The sequence below is a fragment of the Camelina sativa genome, chromosome 1 (genome assembly GCF_030686135.1).
Source record: "Camelina sativa cultivar CO46 ecotype springtype chromosome 1, ASM3068613v1".
Lineage (NCBI taxonomy): Eukaryota > Viridiplantae > Streptophyta > Magnoliopsida > Brassicales > Brassicaceae > Camelina > Camelina sativa.
In genome coordinates, this window is record NC_141880.1 from 17,139,553 (window position 1) to 17,151,812 (window position 12,260).

General features: G+C 36.4%; 1 protein-coding gene and 1 pseudogene across 1 annotated transcript; one reads left to right on the forward strand and one right to left on the reverse strand.

Moving 5' to 3' along the window:
• Positions 1 to 3,228: 3,228 nt before the first annotated feature.
• LOC104709534 (putative F-box protein At3g20030 pseudogene) lies at positions 3,229 to 4,441 on the forward strand (annotated as a pseudogene).
• Positions 4,442 to 5,893: 1,452 nt separating this feature from the next.
• On the reverse strand, positions 5,894 to 6,540 carry LOC147950033 (uncharacterized). Its single transcript, XM_087511987.1, has 2 exons — positions 6,198 to 6,540; positions 5,894 to 6,078 (listed from the first exon to the last, which is right to left on the reverse strand). The coding sequence occupies exons 1-2, from the start codon at positions 6,538 to 6,540 to the stop codon at positions 5,894 to 5,896; spliced, it is 528 nt and encodes a 175-aa protein (XP_087368113.1).
• Between the last annotated feature and the right edge of the window lie 5,720 nt (positions 6,541 to 12,260).

Consider the following 12,260-nt stretch of genomic DNA (forward strand, 5'->3'; position numbering starts at 1 on the left):
TGACTTCTCTCGTGCGGTATGGACACATTGTTGCGTGAAAAATTAGCAGTCACAACTGTGGTCAAGAATTTTGTCTCATGGGTTGAACATCAATTTGGAAAGCAGGTTAAGACAGCTCGTTCGGATAATGGCACTGAGTTTCTACCCTTGCGTTCGTATTTTGCGGAACATGGTATAACTCATCACACTTCATGTGTTTATACGTCACAACAAAATGGACGGGTGGAAAGGAAACATAGACATATACTCAATATCGCACGAGCTCTGTTATTTCAATCAAGTGTTCCTATCAAGTATTGGGGAGAAAGTATTCAGGCTGCGTGTTTTCTCATCAATCGGACGCCTTCTCTGCTTCTTGATGGCAAGTCTCCATATGAAATTTTATACCAACGCCCTCCTGATTACACTACTCTTCGTATTTTTGGCTGTTATGCAACTCGGACACCTAAAGATGGTAATAAGTTTGTAGGACGGAGCTCTCGCTGTGTATTTCTTGGTTACCCTTTTGGTAAAAAGGGATAGCTTGTTCTTGATCTAAAGACATATGTTGTCTTTGTTTCTCGAGACGTTCAGTTCTATGAAAATGTGTTTCCATTTGCAGTCTCACACTCTTCTCTGACCAGTGACACTTTGGGCCGTGAAAACACTATGGTGATCTCTTCTGATCCGTGTATCTTTGAGGTTCCTGCTGAGAACGCTACTCTTGAGGGGGAGTCTACTTCTCCTTCTCTTGATCCGCTGCCACCTCCACCGCCAGTGTTGCCTGATCCGAAACCAGTTTTGTTAGACACTGTCCCGGTAACGCAACCACCACCAGTTGTTGTAGAAGAACCACTTGGCCGTGGACACCGCGTTAAACGTCCGTCAACCCGACTTGAACCGTATGTCACCAACACGGTCGCCGTCACCAACATGGTTGCAAAAAGCTTTTTTGGCTGTTGTTGATGCATATACAGAACGGAGAACCTTTAAGGAAGCTATGCAACATGAGCATTGGCGTTTATCTTCCAAGGATGAAATTACTGCTTTAGAACTACTTCGAACGTGGGATGTTGTTGACTTGCCTCCAGGTAAAAAAGCCATTGATTGCAAATGGGTTTTCAAAGTGAAACTGAAATCCGATGGTGCCATCAAACGACACAAATCACGTTTGGTTATATGTGGGAATCGACAAAAAGAAGGCTCGGACTATGACGAAATCTTTGCTCCGGTTGTCAAGATGACTACTATGCGTGTCTTTCTCAAATGTGCCACTGCTAAAAACTGGGAATTATACCAAATGGATGTTCATAATGCCTTCCTCCATGGCGATCTCAAGGAAGAGTTTTACATGAAGCTTCCTCCCGGGTATACTTCCAGTGATACGAACAAAGTTTGTCGTCTGCGTAAATCTCTTTATGGTCTCAAGCAGGCTCCACGATGTTGGTTTGCCAAACTCTAAGATTTTTGCTCAAGTTTGGTTTTGTCCAAAACAAGAAGGATTACTCGTTGTTCTCTTATCATCGTGGTTTATCATTTATTTACGTTCTCGTCTATGTCGACGATTTGATTATTGGTGGCAATGATTCAGCTCTTATCTCGAAGTTTAAGGCATATCTTAGTGAGTGTTTCCTTATGAAGGATCTTGGTGTCCTCAGGTATTTTCTTGGTTTGGAAATCTCTCACAACAACGATGGTATTTACATTTGTCAACGGAATATGCCTTGGATATTGTCACTGAATGTGGATTGACTGGTTGTTGTCCTTATGATACTCCGCTGGAACAGAACCATAATCTTGCTCGAGACAATGGTCCGTTATTTGATAATCCTTCTCGTTATCGCCGCTTAGTAGGACGTCTGGTTTATTTATTAGTTACTCGTCCAGACTTGAGTTACGTTGTTCACCTCCTTGCTCAGTTTCTTGCTAAACCACGTGAACGCCATTGGATAGCTGCAGTTCGTGTTGTCAAATATCTTAAGGGTACTCTTGGTCAGGGTATTTTTCTCAGTTCCGGTGAGGACCTGCATGTCAATGCTTATTGTGATGCAGCTTACTCGGCATGTCCCCTCACTAGGCGCTCTATCACTGGCTATGTTGTTTTTTAGGAGATTCTCCGGTGTCATGGAAAACTAAGAAACAGAAGACGGTCTCTAGATCATCTGCTGAATCTGAATACAGAGCAATGTCTTTCACCTACTCGGAGATTCAGTGGCTCATGGAATTGCTTCCTGTATTTAACATTGTTCATAAGGAACCTGTTTCCTTTTACTGTGACAATGAATCAGCCATCAAGATTTTGAAGAATCCGGTCTTTCACGAACGCACCAAGCACATAAAAAATAGCTGCCTTATCATCCGTGATGCATTTCAGTCTGGTGAGCTTGCTCCGGTGTCCGTCTCCACTAAGGAACAGGTGGCCGACTTCTTGACGAAAGCATTAGGGCGGGCACAATTCATATATCTACTTGGCAAGATGGGAGTTCGAGATATCCACTCGCCATCTTGAGGGGGAGTAATAGGAGACGATATACATAAATATTAAGAGGATTAGGATTACTGATATTTGTTAGATTTGATCTTATCTCTTTGCTTAAGGCTCAAGTAATTGTTAGCCTATATATATTGTACTCCTCACAATTGATACAATACATGAAAACATTCAGAGCAATTCTCTACTTTGACACTGATCAAAAAAAAAATGGTGCCAAAGTAGATGCCAAAACTAGCTAGGGGCTGAAAGTTTTGGTCTTATTGTTTCATCTATCAACAAAACCAATTTGGTGTCGATGCTCAGGCCGCTTAAAGGGGTGATTAGACGAAAGATGCCTAACCTTTATCATGTTTTTTCACAAGCCAAAAGATTAGTTAACATGGTTGGGATGGCTCACATGACAAGCAACGGTACTAGTATAAGCGAGTCTTGTTAAATCTAAAAGTAACAAACCAAATCATACACAGTCGCAAAAGATACTTATTTATATATATATATATATATATGTGTGTGTGTGTGTTTTTAAAATAGTATTGTTTTTAAAAAAAAGATACGATTTTACTAATTTAGTAGCCATAAATAATTTTCCCTATTTCTTCTTCTTCTTTCAGTCGGTAACTGATATTTATGAAATTTTAATATTAAGAAACCATATTGGAATAGGATAAGCGTTAATTCGAAACGGAAAAATATAAATATACAAGAGTGGGGCAAAGGGTGAAAATAAAATAAAAACCTAACTTATGTGTGAAATAATGACGATGATCTTTGATCTTCCCCTGGATTTGGTTGAAGAGATACTCTCTAAGGTTCCAATAACTTGTCTAGGAGCAGTGAGATGCACATGCAAAAGATGGAACATTTTATCCAAAGATCGTATTCTATGTAAAGCACAAGCAAGGCATCAGGTTCTGGAATTCATGGTGAAGGACTTGACGCTTTGTTCAATGAGATTCGATCTCCATGGAATCCTTAAAGAAGATGGTGAAGAGTTCGTTGGTCCATCTATAGAGGAGTTTTTTTTCACCTAATCAAGTTGGGATACGTGAAGTTTATCACTGCAACGGCTTATTGTTATGCGTCACAATGGACAAGAAGACTAGCCTCGTGGTTTGGAACCCATATTTAAACCAAGCCAGGTGGATCCTTGCAAGAAACGCTTACCACATATTTGATAGATATGCTCTCGGATACGATTTAAACCGTAGCCACAAAATCATGAGGTATTTATGTGACTACGACGAACTTTATAGATGTGAGCAATCAATGGTTGAATGTGAAATCTATGATCTTAACTCTAATTCATGGAGAGTTATAGATATGTGTCCTGAACGAGATATATTGTTGCATGAACGCGCCACAGCATCTTTGAAAGGAAACACTTACTTTTTTGTGAAGCTAGGAAGAAGATTGGAAGATAGTGGTTCCTTAGTCTGTATTGATTTCACAACAGAGAGCTTTGGACAGTTTCTTCATCTTCCGTTTCATCAATATTACCATGATCTTAAATCTCTCTCTTCTTTAAATGAAGAAAAGCTTGCGGCGTTAATGCAGTTCGACTGTGAAACGTCTGAGGTGCAGATTTGGGTTACAGATAAGATTGAGCCCAATTCGGTGGTGTGGAGCAAGTTCTTAAAGATTGATTTGGAACCATTTGATTGTTTTGTCTTACCTCGTGATCTTCGAGTTGCTAGTTTCTTCATTGACGAAGAGAAGAAACTCGCCGTGGTTTTCGATGTAAAGGGATGTAGAAAAACCAACAACAACTACAACAGCGCTTTCATCATTGGAGAGAATCAATACTTGAAAGTAGTGGATTTAGGAGAAGCCATGCGTTGCTTAGAATCTGCAAGGATCCGCAGAGAATGTCAATTGTTTTGTCCACATGTGTGCTCAAGCTCTTATGTGCCAAGTCTTGTGAATATCAACCAAACGAATGAAAGGAAGAGAAGAAGAGGAAACGAATGAACAGCTCTAAATTGACCCAGTACGTGTGCAAAAGGGAACAAAGGAGTATTATATTGTTAAAAAAAATTCTGCCATTTCTCAATCCTATGTTTAAAAGGTTTCATATTGAACATCGTCAAGCCATATATATGACTTAAACGTCCCAAGATATTGCGTTTTAAGAATTCAGCAAGGTCATTTTTCATAAGCACAGTATACCGCGGCAAAGATCCACATAAACAAATCCATAATACAAAAGACAATGAAGATAGGCCAGAGATATATATATACGTAAGGCTCGTCACCTAGCTAGGAAGAAGTGAATTAATATTGGTGTGTCTCATGTACCAAATCGATGCAAGTCCAAAGACTATGAATCTATGATAGATAAATTCACGTAAAAGTCGTAAATATATAATCTTGTTTCATCATCACAAGCACCAATCATAGTACACAGTTAGAATCAATATAACATAATATGTCTGAATTCATACTTCAAAAGGTAAAAAACTATTAATCGATTATACATTTGGACTCACTAACAGTTTAAACACCGAGACTCAACGAAGGTTGTACCGGCCATCTAATGATTATTTGCGTGGATCCTCAGCTAACACAAGAGTACTCAAATCATATTCCGAGTCTAAGAGGCGTATTAGAAAAACAACAGCGTCTTGTTCTACCTACAAATTAACTTTAGTTTTTTTTTTTTTTACTCAAGTGCTTATATTGATTAAAACCCGATCAGTACAAATTTGTTCATGTAATCTGGCAAAATTACAGAATCAGCATAGAAATAGCTATAATTACATCCCAACTGGGCTAGCAAATGTGCAGCATGATTACAGACCCTTTTTGCAAAAACAAACTTGATAGAAATAATTTTTTTAGACCAGTACTTATCTTGATGAATGTTTATTAGATTTCTGTGTTGAATTAAGAAATCAAAAGAAGAAGTAAATGAGTTCTGAATCTTCTCTCAAGGAGTCTTGATTTTTCTATCCAAAAGCTCTCTAAAAATATCTCAGGGTTTTGCAAAAATAATGTTTAGGTCTAAACAATAACCTAGAAAACCTATTTATATTCTTAAAACAGGTTCATACAGTAATGATGCAAATATGGAAAACTTTAAGGCAGCTTTATAAATCTTCAAAACTTGGGCCTTGTGTCGGCTAACAGGAGTGTCAACCGACACCAAGGGTGGTGTCAATTGACACAATCACCATCACTCTTGATTGTCTCCAAGGTTATTTCCTTCAGTTCAATGCTCCAAAACGTCCCAAACTGCTCCACTTTGCTCTATCAATGCCAAAATTCTAAAAATTGTAAAAACTCAAAAAGAAACTAAAAACACATCAAAAGACTCTAAAATATTCATTATATCATGGTTAAAAACCACAAAAACCATGATATATCAAGCCTCATGTCACCTTTATGCAGAAGATCAAAGCATTCTTTTGTATCTAATTTCGATCACATAACAGTTTTTGAAGGACTTTCTCCGTAGTTATTAAAAACAAAGTTGTTTCGTGCCTTCCAAATTCGCCAAAGCAACCATAGTGGTATTATTGTTTCACTGTCTGAACGTGCAGAGCTGAGGATGGATGTGATGATGTCAGAGATGTTTTCTTCAGCATCATTTGATATGCAAGTTAACTCTAAATAAGGGGTGCTTGAAAAACGCCAAACATTTGTGCAAAAGGGCATGTAAATAAGGCATGGTTGATCGTTTCCTCTGATTGACGACATCGTGGACATAGGCGGTCTAATGACATACCTAGTGATCTTAATCTTGTTATTGTTGGGAGAGCTCCAGATATTGTACGCCAGAGAAAGTGTTTTATTTTTGGAATCACTGGTAATCTCCATATTTTATTCTTGAGCTCTATCAATCCATATGGTTTGTCTGGAAGCATATCACTAGAAAGAGGATCATCTGTTAACAACCAGTAACCTGACTTAACCATATAGTGTCTTGAGATACTATAGTTCCATGTAAGAGTATCTGGTTGGTTTTCTTTTGCAAGGTAAATATGTTGAATCAGGTTGATATCCTCTTTTTTGATGTTCATGATAATCTTCGTAGAGTCCCATGATCTGCTCTCGCCTGTCACTGCCATAAGTGTGTCCAGTGTGCCATTAAATTGTTGTTTAAAGGAAAAATTGGCCATGGAGGATGTGATTCAATGACATTATCTATCCATATTCTAATTGATTTGCCATCTCCAACATTGTATCTTCAACCCTTCTTTATTAATGAAATGCCTACTAATAAAGAAGACCAACCATATGATTGTTTTTTTCTGAGTTTTGCATCGAGGATATATTCATCCTGATAATAGTGAGCCTTCATTATCCGGGAAAACAAAGAATTTGAGATTGGACTAAACGTGTGGCATCCTGGTTTGCGGAGAGGTTTAAAAAAATTGATTTGGCCACCTATGTCACCAAAGTGCACTTATCTTTTTGGTCAAGGGTCCTGAGAGAACTCCAGAGTTAAGCGTGCTTGAGCTGGAGTAGTCTCAGGATGGGTGACCTTTCAGGAAGTGATTGTCAGAACTGTGCAAGTGAGGACAAAACACAACACGGGGAAAGATCATGTGGTGATTTGTAGGGACGGTAACAAGGCTTTAAAATCTCTCGGACGTAGCAAACCGCCCGTCAGATATAGATGGGCTCACGGACCTAGTGAGAAAACGTGAGGCCCATTAAGGAAGGTGGGCCCATGGATTAGGATTGGACATGGAGTCCACAAGTGGTATCAGGGTCGAACCCATATGGGTGTGGTGCCGGTTAGGCTCACATCGTCGGGGGGGGGGGGTGATGCTCTTGGTGCGAAATGAGGACGTTGTAGTCTGTTTATGGGGGTGAATTGCGACACCCTGGTTTGTGGAGAGGTTTAAAATAATTGATTTGGTCAAGGGTCTTGAGAGAACTCCAGAGTTAAGCGTGCTTGAGCTGGAGTAGTCTCAGGATGAGTGACCTTCCGGGAAGTGATTGTCGGAACTGTGCGAGTGAGGACAAATCACAGGGAAAGATCATGTGGTGATATGTAGGGACGTTAACAAGGCTTTAAAACCTCATGAACGTAGCAAACCAGCCGTCGGATATAGATGAGCTCTTGGGCCTAGTGAAAGGACGTGAGGCCCATTAAGGAAGGTGGGCCCATGCACTGGGATTGGATATGGGGCCCACTAAGAGGTGGCTATCGAGGCGTTACAAAACGCCATGCTTGTTTTGCTAAGAGTGCATCATTAAACTTTTCCAAGTCTCGACCTATCCAAGATATTTCTCTTTGTTGAGCACCCTTCTCCCACCAATAATTCATGAGTATTGATTCAATATCCGAGATAACTCCTTTTGGCAACTTAAAAAATGATATTTCATAAACTGGCATTGCCAAAGCCACTGATTTAGGTCCCACTAGGTAACGGCTGTAACTTGTAGCGGTAGATGCTTTAACTGTAAAAGTTTAGACTATAGAGACTTTTGATGTAAAAAATTTAACTGTTACAACTTTTGCTGTAAAAATTTTAACTGTTAAAGCTTTATTTTATTGTATGTTTTCTATAAATATAAAAAATATAAAAATATGACATAATTGATTATGGGATATAATGGTTGTTGATGAAAAAGTAATTATGAAAAATGTATCTCAAAATAACGGAAATAAAAAAAATAAATTTTTAATGAATCAAAATGTATTTGTGATAAATTATACGTAGATTGAAAAAGAATGTTTCAATCATCATTGAAAATAAGAAAGAGGAAAATAACTACATTTTTATTATTATCTATTTTTTACAGCTAAAAAGTCTCAAATTTGTGGCTTTTAAAATTTGTACGTACAAACTATAAAATTTTGGATTTTAGACATTAAAGGCTGCCAAAAATAATAAAGCAATAAAAGTTTGATTGTTAAAATTTAGGCTTTTAAAAATTAAAATTAATTTTAAAGTGTTTAAAGTGTCTCCCAATCATAGCCTTAAGCATTATTTCCTTTCCTGCTAGTGAGGGTTTTTTTTGCACTCCAACTTGATGTTCTTTGTTTCACTCTTGTGATGATGTATTCAAACATCTCATGGTTTTTTAATTGTTATGGTAATCCCAGATATTTGCCGCCTCTTCCTTGATTTGGTATTTCAAGAATCGTCTTTAACCTGGTTTGTGTTGCTCCATATACAAGGGAACCAAACGTTATCATAGAATTTGTTGTATTGATCTTCTGTCCCGATTAATATTCATAGAATTTGAAGTATTGATCTTCTGTCCCGATTAATATTCATACACATCAAAAACATCCTTTAGTGCTTGACAATTATTCCTATTAGGTTGACAAAAGAACAAATAATTCTCTGCAAACTGTAGGTGCGTAATACGCGGTGCATTATCTCCAACTTTAATTATTTTTATGTCACCCTCTGCAGACCTCGTCTTGATAAGGTGGCTCAATATATCCGAACAAAGGATGAAAAGATAAGGGAATAAGGGATCACCTTGGTGTATTCCTCTTTCCTGTTTGACATGTCCAAAAGGTGAGCCATTTATCAGAATGGAGTAACTTACAGATTCAACCGTCGCCATAATCCAGCTAATCCATTTGTCACATAAACCAAATAGTTCTAGAGTAGATTTCAAAAAGTTCCACTCAACCCTATCATAGGCTTTGCTTACATCAGTTTTAACCGCCATATAAGTCTTTGGAACTCTCTTGGGTACATTTAGTGAATGCATGACTTCATGAGCTATCATGACATTGTCTTGAATTAATCGGCCTGGAATGAAAGCTGCTTGCGCATCAGATACTATGTCATCTAAGTGTTTCTTGAGACGTCGAACTAAACACTTAAATATAATCTTGTAAAGAACATTGCAAAGTGCAATTGGCCTATAATCTGAAAGAGTTTTGGGGTTTTCTATTTTCGGGATAATGCAAATATTGGTATGGTTCATATTTGATGTCATAATGGATGTTTCAAAGAAATTTCGAACTTCCATGATGACCTCTTTGCCAACAATGTCCCAACAGTTTTTATAAAAACGAGTCAGTGAAACACCTATTAGACACAGCTTCATATATTTCCAAGTCAGTGAAAGCCCGTGTTAGATCATCATTCATTTCTAATGTTACTCGCGGTTCAAAATCTGTAAAAACTGCAGATGTAACTTGATGGCCATTCGTTGAGCATGATCTCATATCTCTTTGTCTCCACGAAATATAATCCCTTGATCATCGTAGATCAACTTTATTTGGTTATTTGTGTATCTTGTGTTGGCGCAAGCTGGAAAGAACTTGTGTTTCTGTCTCCCTCAATCATCCATTGATTTTGACTTTGTTGTTTCCAATGTTTTTCCACATCTAAAAAAGCTTTTATAAGATCATCTTGTAGAGTCGGGATATGTTGTCGATCCGCAAATGTTAAGCCCATCGCTGTATGGAGTTGAGACTGGAGGGCTTTAATGCGTGTTTCTGCATTTAATTGAACATGATGCTTCAGCCTCGCCATTGCCTTTCTGCAGGAAATGATTCGACTTGAGATTGGAGTGTCCAGATGACGCATATTCCCTGTCCATCTTTGTTTGACAGTGTCTTTGAAACTATCAATATCACACAATCGTTTTGTCAAAATAGAATGCACGTCGTCTATATGAGGAATCTTGATTGAAGTCCAGTAGAATAGGTTTATGGTCTGAGCCTGTGAATTCCAAAAATATCACCTCATCATTCGGGAAACAGGATCCCCATGTTCCATTCTCAAAAGCTCGATCCAAACAATATTTTACATTATGAGTGTAACATTCTACCACTGGACCACCACCCCACCGTCGGAGTACCGCCGGAGCACCGCGGGAACACCACCGGACCATCGCCGGAAAACCGCCGGACCATCGCCGGACCACCGCTAGATGTAATTTACATTACCATTGATCCTAATTTTCTATTTTTTTCAATTATGTAGCTATATTTGTTAGTTTCTTTTTTAGGTTATTCACATAATTCACCTATTTTTATATATACTAGATGAATATCCGCGCTATGCGCGGGCTTATGATTTACTGTTTTTAAAATAATTTTGCTATCGTTTTTCTAATATATGTAAAGATTATTTTTGTTTTCTTAAATTGTAAAAATTTTACAAAATATTATTTATTTTTTTAATACTTCACATAAGTTTTCTTATTTTGAAATTGAATGATTAGATACATGCATAAATAACTTTGTTTTGAGAGATTTAATCAGTCTACAATTCTTGACTAAAACGTCAAAAGAATATATCAAATAAAAGTTTGATAAGGATGCATATTTTGTAACAAATAGGTTTTTGGTTAAGTAAATTTTAGGTTCATGTTAGCTCCTCAATTTCTTGAATATAACTCTAGAATTTTTTTTTTGATAAGAAGTTTATATAATTTTCTTTTTGCCAACTTCTAAATATTAGAATATAAATACCAACATTCATAAATTTATTCAATTACCTTCCTCTTTGCCTCTGTATTTTTCTAAACTAACATTCTACAATTTTATTCAACTATCTTCCATTTAATAGTGAACAAAACTCTATTCTTCTTCATATATAAAAATTTAAATTTTTAGGGACAAACTTTCATGAATTTCTCTACAATATTAATCAATATCACGATCACTGTTGCAACTTTTCAAACTATTGACAAAATTGTAACGCGTTAACCATATGTTCATGGTTTACACCAAGAGTAAGAAGTGGCTCTTTGATTCACTCCTAATACCTTTTTTTGCTTTTTGGTGATGCACCTATTTTCTTAAGACATATTTTAAACCTTTCTAAATTCTTTAGTTAAATATTGAAACTGTTTGTGATATAAAAAAAAAAATAGAAGACATGAAAGATGTTTCATATTCCTTTTAGTTTAGGTTTGTTTACTTTTAAGAAGGACAAACTGGTGGCATTCTCTCCACTGCTGATGTGTCACTCATATAGAGAGAGTTGGTCATTTTTCATAATATAGATTTTTTGGCCTTTATTTATTAAAAGTTCTTTTAATCTAGTATCTTAATATCCCTGATGCTACCATTATTTCCTGGGTTCAAGCCGATGAAACAGCAATATATTGTATCTTAAAATATTTCCTCGCTTGTAGCCCTTCAAATCTTAGCGACGTAATTCAGAATTACAATTCTTTTGTGCTAAATGAAATATTTTTTGTATGTTGATAATAAAAAGAAACGTATACTTATGTATGTGTTGATAAGAAAAAGAAAACGTATACTTCTTTATGTTGATAAGAAAAAAAAACCTACACATACATTAATATTTTATGTATTTTTATTGGTTTTAAAGATAAACTAGGTTAAACCCGCGCTACGCCGCAAATTACTTTTATATTTTTTCTTTTATAAAATATTTTTATTTCGTATTTTACTATATTTTTAAAATCATAATTTAATATAAGTTGTTTGATATCAAATAGTATAATTAATAAAGTTTTTGAAAAATATCAATGCAAATTATTATATACTTGATTATTTTTGTGTTTTTATTATTTTTATTATTTTAATTAAACAATAGACAAACAATTTATTTTTACTAAACAAACGAAAAATACGAAAAAAAAACCAAACCGAAAATATAATTCGAAAGATAAATATATTATAAAATCGGATGGTTTTTCTAACTGGGAAGTTTTTCGCTCTCTCAGATCTTAGAGTGAGAGAGAGCTTTTTTCTTCTTTTTTCGATTAACTTTGACGAGTTACGACTTACAACTTATAAGTTAGACGAGCAACAAAAGTTCCATGGCTACAGTGTGCCACACACGCTAACATTTAATTCAAGCAATGTTGTTGTGTAATTAACTGAATG

What these genes read in the sequence shown, in the direction of transcription:
- LOC147950033 (XM_087511987.1), bottom strand. Translation starts at nt 6,540, where the DNA reads ATGGCAGTGACAGGCGAGAGCAGATCATGGGACTCTACGAAGATTATC. An exon ending in AACAAGATTAAGATCACTAG is followed by an intron (nt 6,079 to 6,197) that starts GTATGTCATTAG and finishes CCCCTTATTTAG; the next exon opens with AGTTAACTTGCATATCAAAT.